Source organism: Syngnathus leptorhynchus, chromosome 14 (assembly GCF_054491065.1).
Source record: "Syngnathus leptorhynchus isolate UIUO chromosome 14, UIUO_Slep, whole genome shotgun sequence".
NCBI classification, from domain to species: Eukaryota; Metazoa; Chordata; class Actinopteri; order Syngnathiformes; family Syngnathidae; genus Syngnathus; species Syngnathus leptorhynchus.
In genome coordinates, this window is record NC_141208.1 from 9280001 (window position 1) to 9306528 (window position 26528).

Sequence of the window (26528 nt, forward strand, 5' to 3'; positions counted from 1 at the left end):
TTCCCAACTTTATCCTATTGTCTCTTCCCCGTCCCGCCTCCCTGTATGTCTTCACCTTTGTTTCCCTGTAAGCGTCTTTGGGTCTTTGAAAAGAGCTATACAAATTGAATGTATTATTATTATTATTATTATTATTATTAATATTATTACCATTTAATAAAAATAATATAAACACGCATGCTCTCAGTCTTTAACTCCCACTTAATTTACCAAAATGGTTCTCACTATCTGGGATGACCTCTGTTTTAAGGCAAATAAACAATGAGGTACACGCACGCACGCTCGCACGCCCGCCCGCACGCATGCACGCTTGCTCGCTCGCACGCACGGACGCATGCACGCACGCACTCATCCTTGTTAACCTCCCAAAGTACTTTACTGAGTTGTAGGGTCCACCCTCGCACGCACGCACGCGCGCACGCACGCGCGCACGCACGCACGCACGCACGCACGCACGCACGCACGCACGCACACACACACACACACACACACACACACACACACACACACACACACACACACACACAAAAGCACTGTATACGTTTCGGAGTGACAATACTCACCAGAGGCAGAAGGATGATCACAGTCAGGACCAAGTCTCTCATTTTCTCCATTGAAGGGCTTCTTCTGACTATGTGCGAGTCTGTGTGTGTGTTGGCTACGATGCACCACCCCCTCTCACAGCACCGTTCAGCATCAAGGGCCCTGCAATAACAGCACATCACAGAGGATGTGAGAACTAATAGTCACTTGTTTGAAATGATTGCATGCATCCCCAAATTGAGAATATGAGTTTAATTGTAACTCATCGATGAATAAAATGCATGGTCGTTATTACCATGCAGTGTGGCGTTATAAGGGTGTTATAAGCGACAATGCTACTAACATAAATTGCCAAATAATGTGGTGTATTACTTTAATTATTAGACCAGAGCTGTATTTCATGAGATCCGCGACTTCCCTTGACTGTGACAATACGGTTTAAATATTAAATTAAATACTATATTGTTGCATTCTGTAACAGTGAAACACCCTCAAAATTTTATAAATTTTGACTTAATTGACGGTTTTGTAACTCAATAGTTACATTCCCTGGGTAACTAATCACATTAATTAAGAAATAGTCACTTTTTTTATAGGATTGTTTTTAAAGGCGCTCAAAAGCAGCAACCATTTGTAATTGTTCTATAACATTTATTATTTCATTGGATGGCAGTTGCCATGGAAACTGTACTGTGCATCATCGCTGTCTCGCATTTTTTAAGAAAACAAGATTCCACAAGATCTCACATAACGTGCCCTTGAACACATTTTATACAAACACATTGAGTAAATATGAATTGTGTTGATTTTAAAACCACAATCTTTAAAAATATTATAGTGTAAAAATCCTCTTTACCCAAAAGACATCTTAGATGAAAAAAACACCAGCTCAGAATAAATGCACAATCATTTGAAAAATCCTAAAATTTTGGAAGACTTGCAATGAAAACAATTACAACATCGACATAAAATGAAGCACCACCCCCACCCCGCTTGACTTACTCATCCACACAGCTTCCGAAACAGCAATGAATCCCTGCAAGCAGACACACACACACACACACACACACACACACACACACACACACACACACACACACACACACACACACACACACACACACACACACACACACACACACACACACACACTTCCCAGTACCAATTTAGACATACAGCATGTACCAGCACACAATAATGGGGGCAAATGGGCTTACCTGGACATTGTTCTTGTACCAGTCAAAATGTCCCCAGAGGAACTAATTAGAGGTTGTGCCGCATTTTAAAAAACACAAAAACAATCACACACATGCATTGACGCACACATTGGCTCACAAACAAACACGCATGCGCGCGCACACACACACACACACACACACTTCCTCTCCCCGCAGTCATCCACGCACAGGCAAATTCCACCTCATGTCCCTTCGCCTCTCGTGGCCAATCCAATTAGCCGCCGAGCATCTCTCTCGCATGTTTTACCGAGTCGTAACTAACAAGGATCGAGGAGAGGGTGGCACAAACACAAAAGCACCAGAGAAGAAGAAGAAAAAAAAAGATGAGGATGATGGAGAAGAGGAGGAGGAGGAAGAGGAGGGTGACATGCTGCAAAGAAATGAGAAAGCCAACATGGCAGATTGAAGCATGTCGGAAGAGGGGAACGTGTCACGTGACATCACAAATAAGGGCGGGCATGTGACTCATACATTTTAAATCCAAATTGCGGGGGAAGACAAGAGATGTGTGCGTGTGTTTGTGTATGTGTATCTATTGATTGACACAAAGTCAGAGTATAATACATACCATCTGAGGGAGCGCATTGCTCAATTGTCAATACACAGACATTGGACATTCTGTTGGCTGCTGTCTCAAATGAAGCTGGGAATTCATGTAGCAAATTTCATTCACTTATGAATGTGTTAATCCCGCAGCGAGTAGTCAAGTGCAGCCACTCAATATGCATGTGTCATCAATGCGAGCCCCTTGTTACCCCCACCGGCACACACACACTGCATCCATCCTTAGCTGCACGTTGACTACCATTCAATAAGCTCATGGAAGTCCTTCAGTGTTGCCCCCCCCCCCCCACCACCACCACCACCACCACCTCACAAAAAAAAAAAAAAAAAACACACACACACACACACCCTCTGCAGACAAGGCATGTAAAAGCGCGTTAATGGTTGGGGTGGACAGGCAGTGTAAGAGGAACTTACCGATGCATGGTAAGCCATGCTTGCTTTCTCGGGGGGGGGGGTGTCCTCTTCCTTTGCCTCCCTTAAATGTGCACAAGTGAGGGTCCTGTTCGTCTGTCAGTCCGTCCTTTCTTCGAATGCTGCTGCCTCACGACGTGTCTGCTGCTGCTGCTGCTGCCGCTGTGAGGAAGAAGAGGAGGATGAAGAGGAGGAAGAAGGGGGTGGAGAAGGGGGGGTGTCAGTTCCTTTGGGATTTGCACCTCGTCATAAAAATGAGAGGTGGGCGGCACAGTAAAATGAGTGGGGGAGTAAATAGCTGACTATAAAAAAAAAGCAATAATAGCAGAGTAACTAACAATAACAAGAATAATGATCATGGCTTTTTACCCAAAAAGCAACTTAACCAATAGCTTAGAAATTACTTTTAACTACCTAAGTTGCTATGCTTTTTACATTCCACAGATGTAAAATAATTAATACACACGTTTATGACATTTATAACAATAACATATTTAGTTAATAAGCATTTTTAGAATAATATTTATTATAAAATTGTAAACTATTTTGCAACATAAGGAACTATATTTACAATACCACTGCTATACCGCAAGGCGACCGCGATTGTGTGTGATGTGAGTCACCCCGCTCACTCTTTGTGTGATTTTTCTGCCCTCTGGGAAGAGGTACAGGAGCCTGCGCTCCCGCACCACCAGACTCACCAACAGCTTCATACTCCGAGCTGTCAGGATCCTGAACTCTCTCCCCCCTCCACCCTCGGCTGCATAACGTCCTGTACTTTTGCGCTATGTTCTGGCTGTCTGCTGTATGCACGCTTGCTCCATTTTGCTCCTCTTATTTGTCTATTTATTGTTTATTTATTTAGGTTATTTGCTTATTACTTATTCATCGCTCTTATCTATTGTTTTTACTCTTTGTACTATTTGCTTGTATGTGTTGTGTAATGTGTCTAGTCACCGTGGGACGGTGGGAAACGTAATTTCGATCTCTTTGTGTGTCTTAACTTGAAGAAATTGACAATAAAGCAGACTTTGACTTTTGATAACAAATAATAAATACACTTGAAACAATAACAGCACATTAATAAACAACAATAGATATGTTCTTGTTGATATTATTAGTAGTTGTAGTAGAAGTACTCATTTTACTAAGTAAATAATAAAAGCACCCTTAAATGTATTCCTCATTACTTTACAAATTGATTTTAACTCCCTACATACCATTGTTACAGTCCACAAATGTAAAATAATAACTGCTATTACAATCTGGTTAATAATTATTATAAACACTTTTATAATTTTTATTTTTACGTAAATCCATGCTATATTTGGCAGATTGTAAATACTATACACAATTACCACTATAATAATATTAATACGACTATTAATAATAATAATAACTTGTTCGATTTGTTCGTTAAAGAAAAATACAATTAATGTACAAGACACACGCACGCACGCTAAAAAGAGAAACCATTCATAAAGCGCATGTGTGTGTTGTGCGCCAAGCTAACCTTTTCCAGATGCAGGTTGTCCTCCCTGCTGGGCGTAATTCACGAGGCTGCCGAGTGGGTGCGTGACTCACTTCGCGCTGGCTTTCAACCACCTGTTCGTCTTCAGGTGCACGCGCAGACACAGAACACGTACAAATAATAATAAAATATGGTGTGATCTGCAGCCTTGTTGCTCTACTACCTTCAGCACCACGGACAGCGCCCCAGGCCTGAAACTAAGCATCACACAAGGTTCCATCTCTAATAAAATGTCACATGGAGAAACTGAATGGTGGCATGAATTGGGTTAATCTGCATCGCTATTCATCCATTTCAATACTCTTTAACTGTGAACATACAAAAATTTTAGGAAATTCCCTTTTATGTTCCCATCGCACAAAGCAAGGTCCATAAGGTTTACCTAAAATAGTGACGGTATGGAAAGTCACCGAAAGTACCTCTGGGACAACTGGCTTTTCAAATTGTACCAAGCCGGGGTGAAAAAAAAAAGAAAAAGAAAAGAGCCAACTAAAAACAAGGAGCTATGAAAAAGGATTGGCGTGATGGGATGACGCAAAGAGCCATTCATTTACAGGAAGGCTTTACTCGACTTGCCTCAAGGACATGAATGCAAATAGAAGGGGAGGCCAGTCACTCACTCACCCAGTCACTAATGGTAGGTCTGTTTAGGCTGGTAATAGCAGCATCAGCCTTGTTGCCATGGAGAAACTGCCAGCAGCGTTCGCCTGTGGAGTCTTCGAATACTACTTTGACATCATGTTGCGCTGCGTTTCTCTGCTTGATGGCATTAATGCCGGGTGCTGGACAGACAAGTGGACAGACAGGCAAGGGGATGGAGAAGAAGCAGATAGGGAGTCGAGCAGTGAGACAAGCAAAGAAAGAGGGGTAGAAAGACAAGTTAAATAGGAAACCAAGGCTGACTGAGAGATGAGCAATCCAGCAGAAAATGATGAGAGACAGACGAGCAAAAAATTGAGTTTGACAGAAAGACAAGCAGACAGGCATTCGGCTTGAGACACAGGCACAGTGACATCTAGACAGAAAACTGGACAGACAGCCACAAAAACTCAAACTGCAAGACATACAGACAGTGTCCATGAACGACACTCCATAAGGGGAAGCACTATGAATCCCCGCTGGGTGCAAATTTCACAGAGTCCACCAAAGTGTGACTCACTTGTTATTTTTTTATTAATTTATTTGTGCGTATGTGTGTGTGTGTGTGTGTCTTTTTCATTTTAATGTCTGAGTGTTACTGTTGCTGTTCATGTGATATTAGGATCACTTCTTTCTATTAGAATTGATATTTTTTTCTGTATGTATATACTGTAACAAATTTAATTGGTGGGTATTGATCAAAATACAATTCGGCGCTCATCCTAATCCTGCTTTTGTCTCCCATTGGCACCATCCTTTGGACAGCCCTGTTCTCGGCAATGTTTGCGTTCTACTCTTCTTCTAATCTTCCAGCTTCTACTCATGTAAATAAGCGGGACAGCGCTGATTTTGTCAGCAGTCGGGAGTTGTTTGCTTCACTTGGCTTCAGTATTGATAAAATATGATGTGTGCTTCAGAGCATCTCAACTCAATGAGGCTCTCCACGAGTCCACTCAGCCCTCCCGACTTGCCCCTCCCCCCCCCCCCACCCATCATTTCCAGCAGCTGGACAACGCCAAAGAAAGGCACCCTGCGGTCTTGTGCTAACAACCCGCTCATCCGCAAGGCCTCGAAGCGGAATGGGTAGCAGGGGGTATGGGGGACTCCTGCGAGGGACCAGTTCCCTCTTCAACTTCCACTTGTCTTCCTATGAGAACCTCATGTTGAGAGGAAGCCCTATTTTTTTTATATATATATATATATATATATATTTAGGAGCTAAAAGTTGTAATCTGACAAGAATTACAGTAAGGGCTAAAAAGCCACAAAATAGGAAATTACTATAATTTTTTTTGTGGTAGAGATTTCAGAGGAAAAAAGCACAGAATTCCTTCTAAACATCCTTGGAGGATGCCGATCCCTTGCACAGACTGAAATGAGTCCTGCTGATGTCATCAAACATTTTACTGAACATTAGGGAGGTAATTTAAAAAAGAAATATTCGCCATCACGCCGCTTGCTGCACAGTAATCGGAGCATAGTAAGACACTTCCTGCGACACAGAAGGCAGGAGGGCATGTTTTCTAACAGAGACAGATGGCGAAATAACTGAAAGGATGAAAAAATGTAGATATTTTTACAATACGGCGCCTCCTGTCTTGCTCCTAAAAAATGTGACATGATGACTAATATTGACGCATTTCATGTCAAGCTGTTTAAAGCGGGAACCGTTAGAGACAAAATGTGGACTTCCTTTTATTCCCCCAATTTTCAAATGAAGTGACCTGATGTAAACATTTTAACCGTTTGAGTTATTTAATTTTATGCCAAATGTTAACACAATCAACACCGTACACACTCAAAATACCAAATTGACCATGCATGATATTTAGGCCTTATATAAAAGTGGATTATGCAAAATAGAGTACATCCTAGATACCCCCCAAAAAATAATAAAAAAATATTATATATAATATATATACATATATATATAAAACAAAATAAAATATAGTGTACAAATTGTCATGATTGATGATTGTTAAACTGCCTCATTAAATGTAAATAATGTAATAAAGGCTGGAAGATAGCGGTGAAAGCAAATGTTAATTTTATTTTAAATTCATCGAGGTGGTGTTTAAAAAGGAAAGGAAGTCAACCTAAAAAAAATATTTGCAATAATATGTACTGTGCGGCCCAACTAGTCACAACACAGTGAAATGATTGTGTCATTTGTAGAATATGAATTAGACAGGCAAAATCCACCTGTTTTAAATCATCATCAATCAAAAACGGGTAAATTTTGTTGCTTGAATCTCATTCTGCGATATGAATCAGAATGCCGTCTTTAGACTTGTGGGGGCACATACAACATATTGGAAAGAATATATAAAATTAGAATTAAAAGCATTATCAAGAAACAATAAACAACCATCACACAAACTCAATAGCATGCCACCCACAAAATGAGTCTATTTACGATGAAAACATGTACAGTAATTCTGAGTATGTGCGTGTAGAATATGTCATGACAAGTATCTTTAATGAAGCTTCCCAGTGAAGCAGACAGTGACTCAGTCAGCCTTTAAGAGGCTGATGATTGGCTTCGGAGCGCGAGGCCACCGCCGCCACTTTGTGATGTAATTGCAGGTTGTCAGAGAAACAGAAATGTTCTGTAATGGATGACACACGTCGTCATCACGCCTCGTGGATGGTGTGTGGGGGGGGGGGGGGGGGAGATGAGTGAAAAACAGCCGGCGACCATCTTCAGGCATTATGGGCAATTGGAAGTGGAATCGACAGGTGTATTCTCGGGTATTAAATAGTACTAGATTTGGAATTTAAGACAATGTAATGATTCAGAGGCTGTAACTGCCCAAATGATGTCATGTAAAGTCTAATGCAGTCACGAAGTGTGACTTCTAGGTGCCAACAGACTTACTGAGAATAAAATGGGGGGGTGAATACCAGTGCCAGATGAAATATTGAACGATTCCAATGAATGTTTGAAAAGCACTCAAAAGATGCAAGAAGAGTCCCAATGGGAAATGAAGAGGGAGCAACAGCAATGTGTGCATTATACCCCACATCTTTGTTTTCCTGGCTCAACATCGGACATCCCGCGCAACACACACAAAAAAAAACATTTTTTTTAATCATAATAAAAATACCACTGGTGAAAGGAGTAATTATAAAAATATATTTAATATAATATAATAATATAATTTAAATTTTGGGGGGAAATGTTACATTTCTTAATTTTATTTAATTTTATTAAATTTTTTTATTTATTTAATTTTAGTTTTACTTAAATAAAAATCTCATTCTGTTTTTATTTTCATTTTATGTTGGTTTTGGCGGGTTGAACTTTTCAATTATAAAAGTCATAATAGTACCAAAAGCGTTCCAGATGTTGTTTTTAAACTGTGCAGTCTACCTAACCTCGTAGCCAGAAAAGCACCACAGCCCCAATTCCGTCATCCCCGGAGCAAACAATAGAGCCTGTAAGTGTGCCCGCAGCGTGACAATCAAACGTCGTAGCTATGTGGCTCACTCAAGCCACACTCAATCATAACTCCACATCACCAGGTTGCCATGGCAACATGGAGTCAGAGCAGCAAAAGGCAAGACATCTATGTGAAAGAGGCGACCTTACTGTTGATGTTTCTGACAAGGATTAAGGGACAAGCCATGGAATCTTGGTGCGCGGTTTGGGGATTATCACTGAGTGTCCGGCAGTTATCTTATTTGCGAGGGTAAATAAACGCAAGTTCAGCACTCCACATTTTACTTGCTAATTTGAATCTGGAATTTGTCACCAATGACTTGTGCACTTTCCCTCACTAAAGTTAAGACTGAACGTTCCCAAGGTCCTCAAACCTGCTCCATCCTGTCTTGTCTTAACCATTTGCTAAGAAAGCTGCTGTCGCACACTCGCACGCATGCGCACGCGCACACGCACACACCCGCACACACAGACACACAGACACACACACACACATATACACACACATACCTCAGTCTCTTTGCCTTGCTTGTCAGTCCAGCTGGTGGTTTACATGTAGCCCTGTCAAATGCAGAGCTCCTTGCTGTGGAGGCGGGAGCAAGAAGGACAAAAGGTCCTGAATATAAGATCAACATGGAGGGGGGGGGGGGGGGTCACATGCTCCTTTTGCAGTATAGTCGACAACTAACATGAATATGAAATGAAAAAGAGTAAGAACAGGAAGTTACAGTGTACCAGAGTTTGACAAATAAGTTTGTACCGTGCTCCTCAAAAGTAGTGGACCGGCAAGGTCAATGCTTGGACACAGTATGTATCCGTTCATCGTCCAGAACACACAATCTTATCTGTAAAGCATGATGGTTATTTTGGAGGAATTCAGATTTTTTTTGTTGGTTAACAATGGAATTAATCTTGTCGTTCTAATACTTTCGGAATGGAATGTATATTACCTATTGTAAATATTAAATAAATATTAAAATAAAATATATTTCATTCATTTTGTCCTTTTTAGCAAATTTGTAATCCAAGATTAATTGAAAATAATCATGCTACATTACTATGAAGGTACTCGGATTAGGTAATGTCATTTTTAACAGTTACTAAATCATAATACATTAGGTGCAAGTAACCGCACCCAACCCTGACACCCAAAAATAAAAGTTTCAAAGCTTAATATCAGAACTTTGAGGCGGGCTTATCAAGCACACAGCCAGAATTCCCTGCAGAAAACCTCCACACAGAAATATGTGGACACTATTTCCGAAAGCTTCCGCATTGCAAACGCCAGAATCTGCCTCGCTGCAACTCCCCTTAGAATACAATGAAAAGTAATTGTATGTGTTTGCGCCGCTCCATCCCGGCGGTTCGGGCTGGGAGCATTTCCCGTCACAATTAGCAAGGTTAATATCCCGGGCAGCATCTCTAAATGAAATCTGTGACTGCATGACTATGCTGGCTGAGCGATGCACCTGTTCACTGTAATTAGCCGTGCAGCGCTTGTAATGAGCTGCCATAGTCAAGGTTAAATCGCTTTAAAGGCACATCCCGCCTCTTTGCTGCTAATCCTTCTGATTGGTGACATAGAGCAAGGACTGGGGTGACTGGCTAATTTTTTCGTGCAACGAATCAGTGATCAGTGATGCAGTTGACAGTTTGTGCCAGCTGGGAGGCCTTAAAAGGGAAGTCTGTTGGGACTGCAGTAGGTTTTACACAAAACCCAGCAGGGGTGCAGGGACAACAACCTCCAGCTGAACGTCAGCAAGACCAAGGAGATTGTTGTTGACTTCCGGAAGGGTCACACCCAACACCTGCCGCTCACCATCGACGGTGCTGTGGTGGAGAGGGTAAGCAGCACCAGATTCCTGGGGGTGTACATCAGTGAGGACCTCTCCTGGACCACCAACGCTGCGTCGCTGGCGAAGAAAGCTCAGCGCCGCCTGTACTTTCTGCGGAAACTCAGGCGAGCAAGTGCTCCTCCTGCCATCATGACCACATTCTACCGTGGCACCATTAAGAGCGTCCTCTCCAGTTGTATCGCTGTGTGGGGTGGTGGCTGCACTGAATACAACATGAAGGCCCTGCAGCGCATAGTGAACACGGCTAGTAAGATCATTGGGGCTTCACTCCCCTCCCTGAAGGACATTTACGCCTCCCGTCTCTCCCGCAAGGCGACCGCGATTGTGTGTGATGTGAGTCACCCCGCTCACTCTTTGTTTGAGCTTCTGCCCTCTGGGAAGAGGTACAGATGCCTGCGCTCCCGCACCACCAGACTCACCAACAGCTTCATACTCCAAGCTGTCAGGATCCTGAATTCTCTCCCCCCTCCACCGCGTAACGTCCTGTTCTTTTGCGCTATATTCTGGCTGTCTGCTGTATGCACACTTGCTCCATTTTGCTCCCCTTATTTGTCTATTTATTTATTTATTGTTTATTTATTGGGTTATTTGCTTATTACTTATTCATCGCTCTTGTCTATTCGTTTTTACTCTTTGTGCTATTTGCTTGTATGTGTTGTGTAATGTGTCTAGTCACCGTGAGACGGTGGGAAACGTAATTTCGATCTCTTTGTGTGTCTTAACATGTGAAGAAATTGACAATAAAGCAGACTTTGACTTTGAGATTAGTGACACGAGCATATGTGCTTTCAGACAGCAAAACGGGATCGCAAAATCAGACAATTCATGTTTTATATACAGCATCACATATTCCGAGGATTACACTCATACAGAGATCCTGCAAAATATCTGAAAAATTCACTCCGGCGTTTTACACAGAACCCAGTAAGGCTGATTATTGCTGCAAATGTGGGCTTGAAACGCATCATAGATAATGCCAACAAAACCTGTTGAATTTATTGTCATATAAGAGTCTTAAAAGGTATTGAAATAAATTGCCTCTGCCTTTTACACAGAACCCAGCTAAAGGATACTGACACAACTGTGTGGGCTTGTACAGAGGAACACGGCATCACTAAGTCGGACAGTTGTAAAGTGGCTGTATTAGATGGCATAAATGGAAGTTCCTGAAATTTGTCAATTTTACCTTTTACAAAAAAATTGAGGTTGGGGGTATGTTGGGGGGGTAGACTTTCTGCACTCATTTAAGTCAAAGAGATGCCGGAGTGGCAAGTAGGTTGCCATGGAAACACATGCTGGAAAAATGTAAATGAGAGAAAGCCTTCACGAGGGAGGCGGGTCAAGAGGGTTAGCTTTAGAAGCAGTCAATCAAGTCAATCAATCGAGGTCACATGTCAGTTATAGCACAACTATTGAAAATGGTTTTTTTTTTTTAAATATGTGCTTCTTAGCTTTGTACGGCATTAGTTTAACTATATTCAAAATAGAGAATTTCATCTTTACAGGGGACATGAACATGATCATAAAGTCAGAAAACCAATATATTATGTTTCAAAATAAGACAATATCGTTAAAGATATTTACTGTAGATCTCTGGAATCTTGCCCTGTACACGCATACAACTGCTGCGGTAATCTCATTTAGTAATCATGTTTCGGCGTCTGCACATCAGCCTCGCCCTGAGCCCTCCTAAGTGCAGACATCCAGTGGAGAATCTCCATCGTCTGGCTTATGTTACTTTAAAAATAACACTCCTGATCTTTGGAGACACTGCAGGCCGACGATGCTCTGGTCACGTCGCCATGGAAACAGCAGCCATTAAACCACCATTTGGCTAGTTACCTCAAGATCGAAGATGGGCTGTCGTGAACTGTGACCCCCACCACTAGCCCGCCCCTTTCTTTTCTATTCTCAGCTTTAAATTGTGAGCTTTTAAATCAAGACATTTGGCGCAATTGGGCTTATAAAAGACTATAATGGTACATCGCAGTTGCGTTGTCATGTGATACCTGTGGATAGGCGTACGTTTCAAATTGGGATAAGAGTGGCTGCTTCTCTCTATGGGAACGCCACTTACTCAGGCATTATTGTCAGGAATGAGGAGGAATAATGAATTACATAGTATATTTAAAATACTCAAAAGGTCTCAACATTCAATGAGAAGTAATAATTCTATTCAGTGCTTTGTATCTTTGAGACAGTAAAAGGTGTGTATAATTGATTTTTTTTATGTACTAATTAATTGGGGGCGGTGAAAATAATGAAATGTAAAACAGAGTACAAAGTAAGACAATTAAACTTCTTGAGCGTCTCCAGTTGGGATGCAATACATAGGATTGAAGCTATTCTGTTTGACAGCAAACAGACACGACCTGACATTAACACTGCAGGTGGCCGCTTGGCCTTCGGAGGGCTGACACACACGTAACACACAAGCAGGCACATGTTGATGTGTCCTCTGCTCTATATTGTGTTAATGTATCTTTGTTCATACTTTTTTCCTTATTTCACTCATAATAAATACAAGATAATTATCAATAGTTATTGTATTTCTCTGCTAGGTATATAATTATTGCAATGAGGCACTCAGTTTATTTTGAATAGATTTTTTTTATTCTGTTGAACATCCATCCATCCATCCACTAGCCTACCCAGCCTCCATCTTCTGTTCACCCATTCACATATTCATCCACTAACCTCTATCATCCACCCATCCCTGCATTCATCCATCTGTTTTCATGAAGTGACTCCCATTAACTGGTGAGCAGGCGTGTGTGAATATCAGCACGGCTTACTGTTCAAGTATATAAAAATAAATGTACTTTATGTAAACGTGGGTGTGCGAAGGCATTTATCAGCATGTGTGTGTGCGTTCCAATGTGCCCATCTGCGGATGGAGAGCCAGAATTAACATGCAGTGCGCGCACACACATGTACATGCGCGTGCGCAGATGCAGGAAACGAAAGGGAAGAGAAGGGAAGGCGAGAACAGAGCGCACTTGAAGATGGATGGGTGATTGTGACATGATTTACAATGAGATCATCAACCTTGAGGAACAGCGCCGGTCTTTGTCCGACGGGCAACTAGCTAGAATAACACACCTCACAAATAGTGTATACAGCCAGCACAAACACACAAGGGGATGGGAAAGCAAGCAAAAGCGAAACCATAAGCAAACCAGTCGGTCCACTGCTTGAACTTGAGTACCAAGTGTGAATTATTCATGAAATAAAAGGTGGGGAACACACGCGATACATAAATCTCACCTGAATAGCACGCTTAAATATTTTTTATTAATACATCCTAAAATAAATGTTCAGGATGTAAACATTTCAATCCAGTCAACAATGTAAAATATCGAGTGTGACCTCTGTAAAGTAGCACAACAAGAAGTGGTAACAAGGAAGAGAAAGAAAATGTGCAGACGTCATTTGTCACAGAGGCAAAATGAACGTCTTTAAAAATGCATTATTCATTTCAATAAAATATTTCCAATGTTACAATTCACATTTCTCCAATATATTTGGCAATATACAGCATAGTGTATTGAATAGAGTACACAAAATACTTTTTTTTTTTCAAACAACAGTAGTTTAACAATGAGATATTTTGATTCTTAATTTGCTTTGTGTTATTTTAGTCAGTAAAAAAAATTGCAATATAAACCAGTATAAAAAGTAAATTCAGGTTTTTGTTCAATTTCAGAAAGCACATTATGCAGTAGGTTTTTATGATCCTCCTCCAACCACTTTTCTGGGGTACCACACTACCTTTTTGGAGGCTATTGTAGTCAATATACATATCCTCCAAACTATGTTTCTAGGATCTTCACAGTATAACAACCAACCAAAGCAGCTAGGAGCCCAAACATAAATTTGGGTTAAAAACTGGCTAAATTCTGTCAATGCCTAAGTGTAGCGATTTTGTCGATGGTGGATCCAACTTGAATGTCAGACAAGAAAGGAGTCTTCAGTCTCATTCTTTAATGCTTGCTCACATGCCATCAACAATAAGAAGCCATCTTCTTAAGAACAGCTTCTACCTGTGGGATTCATCCTTGATCGGATCAGCCAAAGCCTTTTCCGGGATGCTGACGCATGTGCTGCTGCCCTGCGAATTAATTGTTGATCCACCTGACTTCAGAGACTTCAGAACTACACTGGGTTTTAATTTCTATTGGGAACCTTTTCAGTGTGGGGTTTCATAGTACCGTAATTTTCGGACTATAAGTCGCTCCGGAGTATAAGTCGCACCAGCCATAAAATGCACAATAAAGTGAAAAACAAAACAAAACATATATAAGTCGCATCGGAGTATAAGTCGCACTTTTGGGGCAAATTTATTTGTCAAAATCCAACACCAAAAACAGACATGAACCAGCAACAACAGGCTAAACGATACGGTGTGCTAACGTGACATATACACAAACGAGGAGCTGAGAACAGGCCTGACGTAACATTCAGAGTCATTCAAGTAAGTATTAGATAAATAACGTGTTTATCAAACCATCTGTGTCACTCCAATTCATTAAATCCATCGATCGTGCTTTATGTAAACAATGCCGCGTATGCGCCGCATATTCTCACGTCGGACCTGTTGTAAGAGGCATTTCTAATTATTCCACAGACCCATATAACGATATATAAAGTATATTTCAAATAACTATCAGATTAAAACAATATTATCAAACCATGTGCGTCACTCCAAATCATTAAATCCATCGATCAAATTCCTCGTTTTTATGTCAACAACGCCGCGCGTGCGCTGCAGAGATCTAGTATATAACGATACTGTAGCATTAACAAAGTACCAGGAAAGACGTGGGTTTGGTAAACGGCTCTTTATTTAACAAAACAAGAGTTCAACGAGCCAACAACTACTGAACTTCCAGCCACGGAGGTGAAAGAGAGCTCCGTAGAATAGAACCGGGCGTGCGTAAAAGCCATGTCCGAGCCCCATCCACCGTCCCCGGACAGCCACCCGGCCGAGCGCCGTCACCCGACTTCCATCCACGGAGGTGAAAGAGAGCTCCCGTCGAGAAGGACCGGGCGTGCGTAAAAGCCATAATAGTTTTTTCAAAGCTTCTGTGTTACGCCAAATCATTAAATCTTTCAAACTCTTTGTCCTCCGTGTCACTTACAAACAAAGCCGCTAATGATGCCGGTAGTACGTGGGGCCCTTCGTCATCTTCGTCATCCCGTGATCGAATACTTTGCTCTTTATGTAAACAACCGCCGTGCGGCACGGGTGACGTCACTTGCAGTTCAAATGACAGTAATCCCTTGCTACATCGCGGTTCGTTTATCGCGGTTTCACTACATCGCGGATTTTTGAATTTTGAAGATTTGTGAAAAAAAATCACATATAAGTCGCTCCTGAGTATAAGTCGCCCCCCCCCCCCACCCAAACTATGACAAAAACCGCGACTTGTAGTCCGAAAATTACGGTAATTGCATGGCATGGGGCATCATCTATCAATAGTTGCACTGAGAAACATACTAGACCAATAGTTGGTCATTGTTACAGATACTATATGGCATCATCTTATACGATTGCATCATCATCATATTTTAAGAACACGATTTGGACAGCATTAGTGAAATAAAGGTTTAAAGTACAATTGTGTTACATCGAAACCAGACCGTTTGATGGTCATTTGAATGAAACTTTTTTTTTTCCCATCAATGTGATGAATAAGTTGATTTGACAACATACATATTTGCTGGAAGGATCATCTTATTATTTTCAAGGAACAATCAAGATGATAACCGAAATCTCGGTGACAATTACAAGTTGCATTTACTGAAATGTGAGGAATACTGACTAACAGTCGAGTGAAAAAGTTCACATTGCAAGTGAGAGCAGTAGTCTTTTTCAAAAAGACCACTAAAAACAATACTGTCATCCTCTTACAATTATGGTCTAAATCAGTGGTTCCCAAAGTGGGCGGTACTATGTTGCTGAAACAGTTAAAACTGCTAAAAAATAAATTGGTTTGCTAAATTGGGTTATATTTGTGAAATACACATGTGTTTAATCTTTCTCTTTTCAAATTGCAGCATACCAAATATCAAGAAAGAGGTGTTTTGTTTCCATATGTGTCTGTGGGGGGAGGGGGGGCGCTAGGAATTCACTGGGGAGCCAAGGGGGCGCCAGCCTGCAAAAGTTTGGGAACCACTGGTCTAAATCATATTTTGACAAAATTATTATTTAAAAAAAAAAGAAAAAACATTTCCTCATGATGCTGACCACCTAAAATTGGCTACATTAAGCACTACCATAAAATTCTTATTAAATATAATAGAATCTTTATTTGGTTCAGTTTTCTGTTTCTTCTGAAAAACTGAAAACCAGTTGGGCCATTAATTTTGAATGGTGACGATATGCAACTCCCCCCAAAAAGCCTTATTATTTAATTACAAACAGCAGATGAGAAACGTGTAGCATCTTAAAAAGTCATACTCTGGTTAATATCACAACAAACCATATTAACCACACAAATATACAGGTGTACACATTTTGCTTAGTCCACATCATTTCTAAAGTGCATCAAAGTTACCTTCCACTCCCGACGTCACCAACAGACGCCATTCACAGCCAGATGATACATCACCCGCTTGGAGATGAACCTGGAAGATAAGAGCACGTCATGCCGGGTTTGTGATGTGATGCTTCTTGTTATAAGCTTCAATAAAAAATAAAAATAAATTGGTGCTACCAACATGAGGACTAACCTCGAAAAGGAGTTATCAAAGATGAGTATATATTCTCCTGCTTTTCGAACTTTCATTTCTCCCCTTATTGTCTCCTTATGGGAGTTGCAGCGAGTCAGTGGGATCAAGACCTGACAAAGGAGAGGACTTAAAGCTTTGAGACATATTACACGCGTGTGTGTGTGTGTGTGTGTGTGTGTGTGTGTGTGTGTGTGTGTGTGTGTGTGTGTGTGTACAGTATATGTGCCACCTTGGCCTGCTCCAGTGTTTGTGCACTCTCCTGGAAAACAACACTGAAGGAAATGCCTTTGGGTTCTGAGGTAAACGTCCAGCAGACGGTGGCGCCCGACCAGCCAGCGCTGATGGGGACAGTGCTGTAACAGTTGGACTTGATGAAGAGCATCCTAGAGCTGTCGCCAAAACTCGATATGTCGTCCAATGTGAGGCAAGACGTCAACCTAAGGCAAGAAGAAAACAATATTTTTGGTTTTCTGAAAGGATTACTAATGTTTATACTTCTCTAACCTTAACAATGAAGTGAAACTTCTTTTAGTACGGTTTTGTAATGTCAGCTGACACACAGTGCCCAAGTGTCGTTTCACTTCATTTCTCACTTCCCATTTTGACATTGACCCAAAACATAAGAAAACACGTGACAGCGAGTAAACAGGACTCTGTGGTGTATATATATATATATATAAAAAAAAAAAAGGAGATGTCAATTTACGTCAGTTCTCCCAACTTGAGCAGGCAGATCTCAGCATCCTGCATGGCCCCACGCTGATCCTCGAGGACTTCCGACGACACGTCTCCTGTGCTGGCACTGCTGCAGCTTCTGCATTAAACAAGAAGAGACAAAAGCAGAATACAAACAATAATAACTGGGGCTACACATGACATTTTTCGTTGACAGGTATTTCTACTGTAATGTCTTTAAACTGCAACATAAATGGCAGTATTGTTGCTTCAGGAATTTCTATTTGTCATAAAGTGAAGGCGTAAACAGCCGAGCCAAATGCGATACAGTACATACAATTGTGCTGCCTCCTGCTGTCCATGTCCAGAAGTGCAGGCGGTGACAATCGAGTCACCACCGTCAGAGATGCCGCTCACTTCCTCCTCTGTGATGATGTCAAATATTCCATCCTCCTGGTTGTTGCCTTCATCCACTCCTGGGGGAGGAAAAAGAAAAGCATTCAACATACTTGAACACCACGTCATGCATGATGACAAACAGACTCCTTTACCCAAGAGGCTCGTCACGGCTCTCAGAGGCTGCAGCAGTCGGCCGAATGCAGAGCCCGGCATGCTGGTAAAGGTGTCCTCCTGCGGGGGGCGCTCTTCCTCTCCACTGAGCTGGTTACGGCAATCCCGGCAGCAGAGCTCTCTGGTCCCGCCCATCTGGTAACTGGCTGCATTGGCCAGGCAATAATGGCAGAAGGGACGGCCACAAGATCTAGGGAGACATGTTCTTTTTATCATGCATCTCAGACATATTTTTTCTTCAGACGTTCTTTTAAACCTGGAAAATAGCAAGTTAAACAGCAAATGCACAGTGTACAGAGTCTAAGCCGGTAATGTTGTGTCCCTCCGACCTGCAGCTGTGCTTGCGGAGCAACCAGCCGAACGGAGTGTGGCAGCCCAAGCAGTAGTTGACGTCACGCTCCGTCTCCTCGTTGCGTAGTTTCTGCTCAAACTCCAGCGCATCCGTCTTCTGCCACAGCGCATCTTTGTCCCTGTACAAATATTGTTGAAAAAGCATTTACAAACTAAACAGCTAAAGACAAAAAAAAATAAAAAAAATCTCGGGCTTCAAAATCCAGTTTTCATTTACATAGATCCGTGTACCTGATGAGCTCCACCAGCCTTTCCTCCAGGTTAACCTTGGTGCGGTAGAGGTCGTCCAGTTCGGCCGCCGTCCTCAGATCTAAGTTCTGCTTGTCAAGCGTGACCTTCCTCAGAGTGTCCCTCAGCTCCTGACAGGCCCGCTGAGTTGCATCTAGCTCCTCCTGGCATCTTTGGGGAAAATACCGGGCAATTAGTGACAAAGACAAAAACGAGAATGACTTCTCTACTGTTGTTATTTTTATGTCTAAATTTCTAAACAAAGAAAATCGTTGAGGAATAACACAACACTGGGATAATTGCAAACATACATTAGCATTCAAAGCATGTCTCACCTTGACACATTTTTTCTCAGTTGGATAAGCTCGTCCTCTTTCTGCTGAAGGAGATTTTCCGACTGGGCCATCTGAATGGTTTTCTCAGCAAGGTGTTGCCGGTATCTTTGCACCTCAGTCTGGCAATAGTCACATAAAGTACATGAGGCTTCGATCAATGGGACACCTGCATTATGTCTGTACAAGGGCAATTGCCGTTGTCAGAAAGCTAATTTTCCAAAATGTTATTGGAAAATAACGGGCATGGCAGAGCATCCATCAATACAGTTAAGAACAGCTCATATTTTTATTTTAATATCTCTCTCTACCAATGTATTCGCTCACCTTCCAGCGCTTGAGTTGCTTCTCTACTTCAACTGCTTTCTCCTGCTCACTCATCATCTGTAACCTCTCATCCATCAACTCTTCGTTGACACTCTGAATGACAACACATGTTGCTATTATAATGCTAACAACCTTGCTACTAGCTTAAAATATATGCGTTGTGAGTCTGACCTGCAGTTGACTGCTGTGACTGACGGCCTGGCTGCTGAGCTCCAGGCGGAGCGCTTCGATCTCCTGGCGGCTCTTCTTCTGCAGCACCTCCGCCTCCTCTTGGACTTTGGTCAGCTCCTCCTGCAGCTTCTGCGTCATGGCCCAAAGGTCATCCTGGTGATGGAGCTTGCCGATGAGTTGCTGATTCTCCTGGCGGAGCTGCTCTGTGCAAGCATCCATTCTAGTTGCCTCCAACGCTGCCTCCTCCTCCAGTGCTTGCTGCCTCTTGGAGAGGGTCTCCAATCGCAGACGAGCTTCTTCGTTCTCGGCCGTCAGCGAGCACACTCGAACTCCGAGCTCGGCGGTTTCGGTGTTGGCTCGGTGCAGGGCTTCCGCGGACTCGCTGTTCTCCAGGCACAAGGCGTCATAGCGTTGCTTGAGATTGTGCAGCTTCTCCTTGTTAGCCGTCACCTCTGCGGCCAGGCCTGCCCGAGCTAGGGCCTCGCAGTCTCGCTCCCGGATCAGCGCTTCCTCACGCTCACGAGAACGCAGGATCTCATCTACGTGTCGCCGGTTCAGCTCCTCCACTTGACCCTTGAGCTGTTCTACCAAGACTCGTAGGTCCTCTTTGGACGCTTCGGTCACCTCCTGAAAGGCCTGAGCTTTCATCTTCTCCTCCGTCCCAGCCAGGAGTTGAGCCCTGAGCTCCACCACCTCCTCTCTAAGTCGATACACCTCCCGAAGATTGAGCTCCAGTTGAGCCTCGGCAATCACCAGCCTGAACGGAGCCTCTTTGCTGTTAGGGGTTAAATGTTCCTCGTGGAGCTTTGGTGTTTTTTCATTGCTCTCTGCTGCTCCTTTTTCATCATGTTGCTCTGAGGTCCTGCTTTCCAGCTCCTCAACACGTTCCTGTAGAAGACCACATTTAGCCGTCTGGTCTTTGAGCTTGACTTCCATTTGCTGGAATTTAATCAGCAGCTCCGCATGGCTTTTTTGGGATACTGTGAGGTTCTCATCCAGGTTGGACACTTTAGCATTAAGCAAGTCCACCTCCTCTTGGGCCTCAGTGAGTTGTTTTTTCAATGAGGACTGAACTTCAAGAAGTTCCAAATTTTTCTGTTCCACACTCTTCTGTTGAGCGTCCAATCGCTGTTTCTCAAGAAGAGCCTTCTGGACAAGCTCCTCCAAATGGCAGTTTTCATCCAGAAACTTCTTCTCGCGGTCTTCTGTGCACAAATCGGCAGCTTCCAGCCTTCCCTTTAGGTGCTTCTCAGAAGCCCTCAGAATGGCAAGCTGGTCTAACAAGGCTTCCCTTCCCCGAGCCAGCTCTACAACACTGTCCTCACTCTTTTTGACCGCTTGCAGTAGAGCAGAGTTTATACCCTTACGTTCGCAGCACTGAGATTTGCAGTCATCAAGGTTTTCGGTTTCTACGCTGGCATTCTGATCGATGTCCTTGAGTCTAAAACTCAAACTCTCTTTCTCCATGTTTACCTTCTCCAGATGTTCTTCCAAATGCTTGATTCTCTCAGAGCTAACAGAAAGTTCCCTCTCTCTGTTTTTTAGGGTTTTTCGCAAGTCCAGCAGTTGAACTTCCAGCGTTTCATTCTGGCTATCTCTATCGGTGCATCTGCGCTCGATCTCTTCACGCTCCTCCTGCAGCCTCCGTCTCAGTTCCTCTGCTTGGCGTTCTCGACACTCTAGCGAGGCTTGCAAGCCCTGAAGCTGTGCTCGTAAATTGCCGCTCTCCTTCTCTTTCAGCGTCAACGCACCCTGAATGCGACCGACGGCACCCTGGAGCTCCTCCAAGCGTTTGAGGGTCTCGGCTCGCTCGTCCTGGCCACGGGATTTAACGTCAGCCAGTTTCTCCGTGCATGTCCTCAACTCTTCCTCTCTCAATTTCAGCTCCTGAGACACACGATCACAATACCTGGCCTGGTCCTCAGCTTCCCTCTTGGCCTCCAGCCTCTTCTCCTCTGTTGACTTCAGTTTCTCCAGGAGTTCTTGGATCTTCCAGGCTGATTCGCAAAAACTGGATGTTTGTTTGCCCTTTTCTTTTATAGTCTCATCCAGCTTAGAGAGAAGCTCCATATTTTTGGTCTCAGTGGCTGCAAGTCTGTCTTGAAGTTCACAGTTGTTTTCATCCCAACATGTTTGATAGTGGTTACGGACGTCCATGCTAGCGGAAGGATCTGGCAAACTCGTAGTTTTCTGAGCTGCTAGCAACTGCTCCTTAAGGTTCTTAACCACATCTTTCAGATGGGCTGCCTCTTTGCCTAATTCCTCCACCTGTCTCAGAAGCTCTTGCCGCCTGACCTCAGATTGGTCGAGCTCAAGGCGGAGATTCTCTGCAACACTGCGAAGGGATGGTTCTCCTTGTGTAAGATCCCCAAGGAGATTCAAATCTGGAACAGGGACCTCCTGAGACTGGATGGTTGTTGGAAGAGGTCCTCCATATCATATTCAAATAAAAAACGCATTTCATAAATCGTGCTTTATACCTGGATCAGACTGTTGACGCTGGAGCAACGACTGGGGGATTTCCACAGGAGTGATGATAAGCCGGCCCCTAACGTCCGTCTTTTGTGAGACCAAAAGGGGAACGTTATGTTTTGTAATTCACATCTGTTAAAAATTTCTGTGTCTATCAAAAGGTGAATTTGGGAGGTACAAGTGCGCATCGTTTACCTGGCAAAGGCCGGCCAATCAATGTCAAGATCATAACCCCGAGCTGCAACGTCAAATTGGATCTGGTTGAGCTCGTACAGGTGGTTTATGATGTCTGAGGTCAGGTTTGGGTCGAGGAAGGGACTCCGGGCGTAATACCAGTCACTAAGGAAGACAACATTTTGCAGGTAATTGGGGAGATGGGGAACTTGAGTCACATTACATGAGTCAGACTTAAGTTGGCAATTTTAGGACTTGTGACAAACTTGGCTAAAAACTTATAAAAGACACAATTGGACTTGATACTCATGAGACTTGACTGACTTGAACGACAGGACTTGGTAACATTTGAGGTGTTCTCAGCGCGTACGACAAACGAGTGGGATACGTTTTTGGACACGCCCTCAGCCACAACGGTCTCTGATTGACTACTCTTCTTGCGGTGTTTATTTTAAGTTTTAAAATGAGAATTAAATAAATTAGAGGCATTTTAAAAATATTCTACTGTCAGGTCATTCATTCAGTTTTAACGTGGAAAAAAAGTTGATTTGTAAATAGCACTTTTCTAAAACAAAATGGAAAAAAAGGCAAGACACTACCGTAATTTTAGGACTATAAGTCGCTCCAGCCATAAAATGCACAATAAAGTGAAAAAATTTATTGTTTCGTATATCGTTTATCAAACCATCTGTGTCACTCCAATTCATTAAATACATCGATGTGCTTTATGTAAACAATGCTGCGTACGCATATGCGCCGCATATGCTGACGTCGGACTATTTGTTTATTTGTTTGCATTTCTAATTATACCACAGATCCATATAACGATATATAAAGTATATTTCGAATAACTATCATATTACAACATTATCAAACCATCTGTGTCACTCCATATCATTAAATCCATCGATCATCTATTAGGTAAACAATGCAGAGTACGCTAGCCCTCGGATCCGTCGTGATTTGCATTTCTAATTATTCCACAGACCCATATAACGATATATAAAGTATATTTTAAATAACTATCATATAGTAACAATATTATCAAACCATATGTTGCTCCAATTCATTAAATCTATCGATCGTGCTTTATGTAAAAAAATGCTGCGTATGTGCCGCATATGCTGACGTCGGACCCGTTGCAAATTGTATTTCTAATTATACCACAGACCCATATAACGGTATATATAGTATATTTTAAATAACTATCATATTACAACAACATTATCAAACCATCTGTGTCACTCCAAATCATGAAATCCATCGATCAAATTCCTTGTTCTTCATGTCAACAACGGCGCGCGTGGGCTGCAGCGATCTAGTATATAACTATGTTGTAGCGTTAACAAAGTACCAAGAAAGATGTGGGTTTGGTAAACGGCTCTTTATTTAACAAAACAAGAGTTCAACGAGCCAACAACTACTGAACTTCCAGCCATGGAGGTGGAAGAGAGCTCCATAAATAGGACCGGGTGTGCGTAAAAGCCATGTCCGAGCCCCATCCACCGTCCCCGGACAGCCAACCGGCCGAGCGCCGGCCCCCGACTTCCATCCACGGAGGTGAAAGAATGCTACGTAGAGTATGACCGGGCGTGCGTAAAAGCCATGTCCGAGCCCCATCCACCGTCCCCGGACAGCCACCAGGCCGAGCGCCGGCCCCCGACTTTAATCCACAAAAGTGAAAGAGAGCTCCCGTCGAGAAGGACCGGGCGTGCGTAAAAGCCATAATAGTTTTTCAAACCTTCTGTGTCACTCCAAATCATTAAATCCTTCAAACTCTTTGTCCTCCGTGTCACTTACAAACAAAGCCGTTAATGATGCCGGTAGTACGTGGGGCCCTTCGTCATCCCGTGATCAAATCCTTTGTCTTTTATGTAAACAACCCCCGCGCGGCACGGGGGACGTCACTTGCAGTTCAAATGACAGTAATCCCTTGCTACATCGCGGTTCGTTTTTCGCAGTTTCACTACATCGCGGATTTTTGAATTTTGAAAATTTTTGAAAAAAATCACATAAAATCGCTCCTGAGTATAAGTCGCCCCCCCACCCAAACTATGACAAAAACTGCGACTTACAGTTCGAAAATTACGGTAGTTTGCATTCATCAGGTTTAGAATAAAAATCCCATTAAATGCACTAATTCCAGAGTGGGAAGTGAGTAATGGTCAAATGGGGTGTATGTTCGCTTGAAAGGAGAACCAAGTCATTAATCAAAAAGAGGAAGTCACGCTTCCTTGAAAAATTTGAACACTACTCACCTTGTAACTTTCCCATTGATGAGACATTGCTGGAGTGTGTCGGCAAGTCGTTGGTGAACCAGCGCGTAGCGAATGAAGGCTCTTCCTTTGCCCAATGAGGTTTTCAACTGAGAACACGTAAAAATAAAAAGCAGTGTAAAAATTTTATTTCCCTTTAGACATGACAAAAAAATGACCCAAAAAAATTTAATAGGGAAAAACATTTTTTTTCAATAAAACACAATGAAGAAACTAAATAATAAATATAACAAAGTTAGGTAAGTGCACTTCATAATTTTAATACCGTATTTTTAAGATACTGAAATGCTCACCGCTGTGAATTCCGAGGAACAAGCAAAGAAAGGAAGGAATGAAGATGAGTCGTGGGTGAAAGAAGGTAAATGAATCGGTCCAGAGTGACTGACTGAGGGATTAGTTACATGATAATACGCTCTGCGTATTTGCGTCCGTGCTCGTCGCACACGGCATACCGCGTCTCAGGTGTGCGCATGTGTGTGTTGCAGAGCGGGATTACCTCGGGGATAGACTTTACAAAACGGATGCCATCATTAGCGCCCTTGATCTTAATCAGGCAGTCGCAGAAGTAATCCCAGTAGTCTTTTCTCTGGCCAAGGAAGGTTGTCTTCTCCTTCAGGTCAAACTGAAAATCATACAGTGTTGTATTGTACGACTGTCGATTCTCAATATGGTGCCCAATTTATTCATTAAGATGGTCAGGTATTGTACCTGTAGCAGGTATTCGAGTTTGTAAAAAAACTTGCGCAAGTTGGTGCTGTCGTCGGTCACGGGCTCGGCGAGGTCTTTGTGCTCTTGGCTCAGCTGAAAAACAGCATCTAAAAAAAAGAAAAGGCATCATATATGTTTGCTGTGTCTCACAAAGAATGCCGCACTGAAAAGAAAAAAAAATGGTTGTTTCTGACTCTATTGTGGTCTACTTTAAGTGTATCCAAGATTTTTGGATTCATTTATATCTGTATAATTTTCATATTTTTTATTATATCCTTGGACTTTGCTGTGATTTTTCAACACAGCTGTTATTGCAGACTGCATCTGTACATCCTCCACGCATATGTTGTATTGGAATTGTATATTATGTAAATAATCAATGCTTTGTAATTTCCATCCTCTGACAGGACCGCCACCTAAATTGGCTCCATGTAGGATCTCATTTCTGCACTTCAAGTAGTGATTCGAAATCCAGCCCAACTGTGGGGCAGATGTGCCAACCACACAGGAATGTTTTGCAGAATGCAGAGTACAACCACAAAAATAAATATATCATCACAGAAACCTGGCGCAGATTGTGTGTATCTTTATTACCACGGAGATCTCGGATGATCCTATGCAGCTGATTTTGGCCAACTGATGAGCCTGAGGAAGTCATTATGGACCGGTTCTGCAAGAGACATTTCACAAAGAAACGTTGTTACTCCCAACAATACAACACACCATAATGCTCTGTTTTTGTGTAACCTGAAAGACGCTAAGTTCGTCAGACTGCAGCTGCTGTTGATTAAGTAGACTACTTTTCAGCAGGCCATATAACCAGCAGCTTTTGCAATAGCTTAACTGTTCCGTCAATGTTTTGATGTCATCTATGAGCCTCAATGTGTCAATGGAGGAGACGTACCAATGCTATTTGTAGCACAGCCACCTGCTATTGACTCTCTACTTCCGGGTGCTGAAAATGTTTCAACAGTCAAACTGGCAATCGTGATTTTACCACAAAAGAGAGCGGAAAAAAAATACCGTAGCTCGGAAACGTTGATAAAATTAGACTTACTTGAGGTGAAATAGTCTAGCGACCACTACACAATTTTGTTTCCAGACGGAATCCTGCCCCTGATAGGGGGGCGGGTATGACTGCATGATTGACAGGAAACACTGACCAACCGGGATGACCGAGGGTCTAAAAAAAAAAAAAAAAAAAAAAAAGTTGAGAGACATAAACAACTGAAAGTAATGTTTAGGATATTAAACTTAAATTCGCTTCAAAAAAAACGTTAAA

General features: G+C 42.5%; 2 protein-coding genes across 10 annotated transcripts in view; both read right to left on the reverse strand.

Moving 5' to 3' along the window:
• Nucleotides 1–2889, reverse strand: part of LOC147046518 (pituitary adenylate cyclase-activating polypeptide type I receptor-like) — a 16531-nt gene extending 13642 nt beyond the window's left edge. For 3 of the 4 annotated variants that reach the window (XM_085929568.1, XM_085929565.1, XM_085929564.1), the window contains exons 1-2: nucleotides 2763–2889; nucleotides 564–705 (exon numbers count right to left, since the gene is read on the reverse strand). In XM_085929568.1, coding sequence (XP_085785694.1) covers nucleotides 564–705; nucleotides 2763–2770 — 150 coding nt within the window. In that variant the 5' untranslated portion in view covers nucleotides 2771–2889. Of the gene's footprint in view, nucleotides 1–563; nucleotides 706–1545; nucleotides 2008–2762 lie in introns of those variants that run through there. The other variant, XM_085929567.1, reaches the window with a different exon arrangement.
• Nucleotides 2890–4272: 1383 nt separating this feature from the next.
• Nucleotides 4273–26417, reverse strand: LOC147046519 (FYVE and coiled-coil domain-containing protein 1-like). Of its 6 annotated transcripts, none has more exons than XR_015068148.1 (20): nucleotides 26304–26417; nucleotides 25841–25916; nucleotides 25247–25353; nucleotides 25035–25160; nucleotides 24521–24627; nucleotides 22284–22427; nucleotides 22097–22175; nucleotides 19617–22022; nucleotides 19446–19538; nucleotides 19122–19240; nucleotides 18790–18957; nucleotides 18537–18677; nucleotides 18189–18397; nucleotides 17975–18113; nucleotides 17669–17776; nucleotides 17192–17399; nucleotides 16963–17072; nucleotides 16788–16857; nucleotides 8882–8954; nucleotides 4273–4372 (listed from the first exon to the last, which is right to left on the reverse strand). XR_015068148.1 is itself a non-coding variant. In XM_085929563.1 (18 exons), the coding sequence occupies exons 2-18, from the start codon at nucleotides 25902–25904 to the stop codon at nucleotides 16803–16805; spliced, it is 4377 nt and encodes a 1458-aa protein (XP_085785689.1). In that variant the 5' UTR covers nucleotides 25905–25916; nucleotides 26304–26417; the 3' UTR covers nucleotides 13444–16802. The 6 variants fall into 6 exon arrangements, 4 of the variants coding, with proteins under 4 accessions (XP_085785689.1, XP_085785686.1, XP_085785688.1 ...); XR_015068147.1 differs by lacking the exon at nucleotides 4273–4372 and adding an exon at nucleotides 5015–5072; XM_085929563.1 differs by lacking the exons at nucleotides 4273–4372; nucleotides 8882–8954 and having other exon boundaries at nucleotides 13444–16857; nucleotides 19617–22016.
• Between the last annotated feature and the right edge of the window lie 111 nt (nucleotides 26418–26528).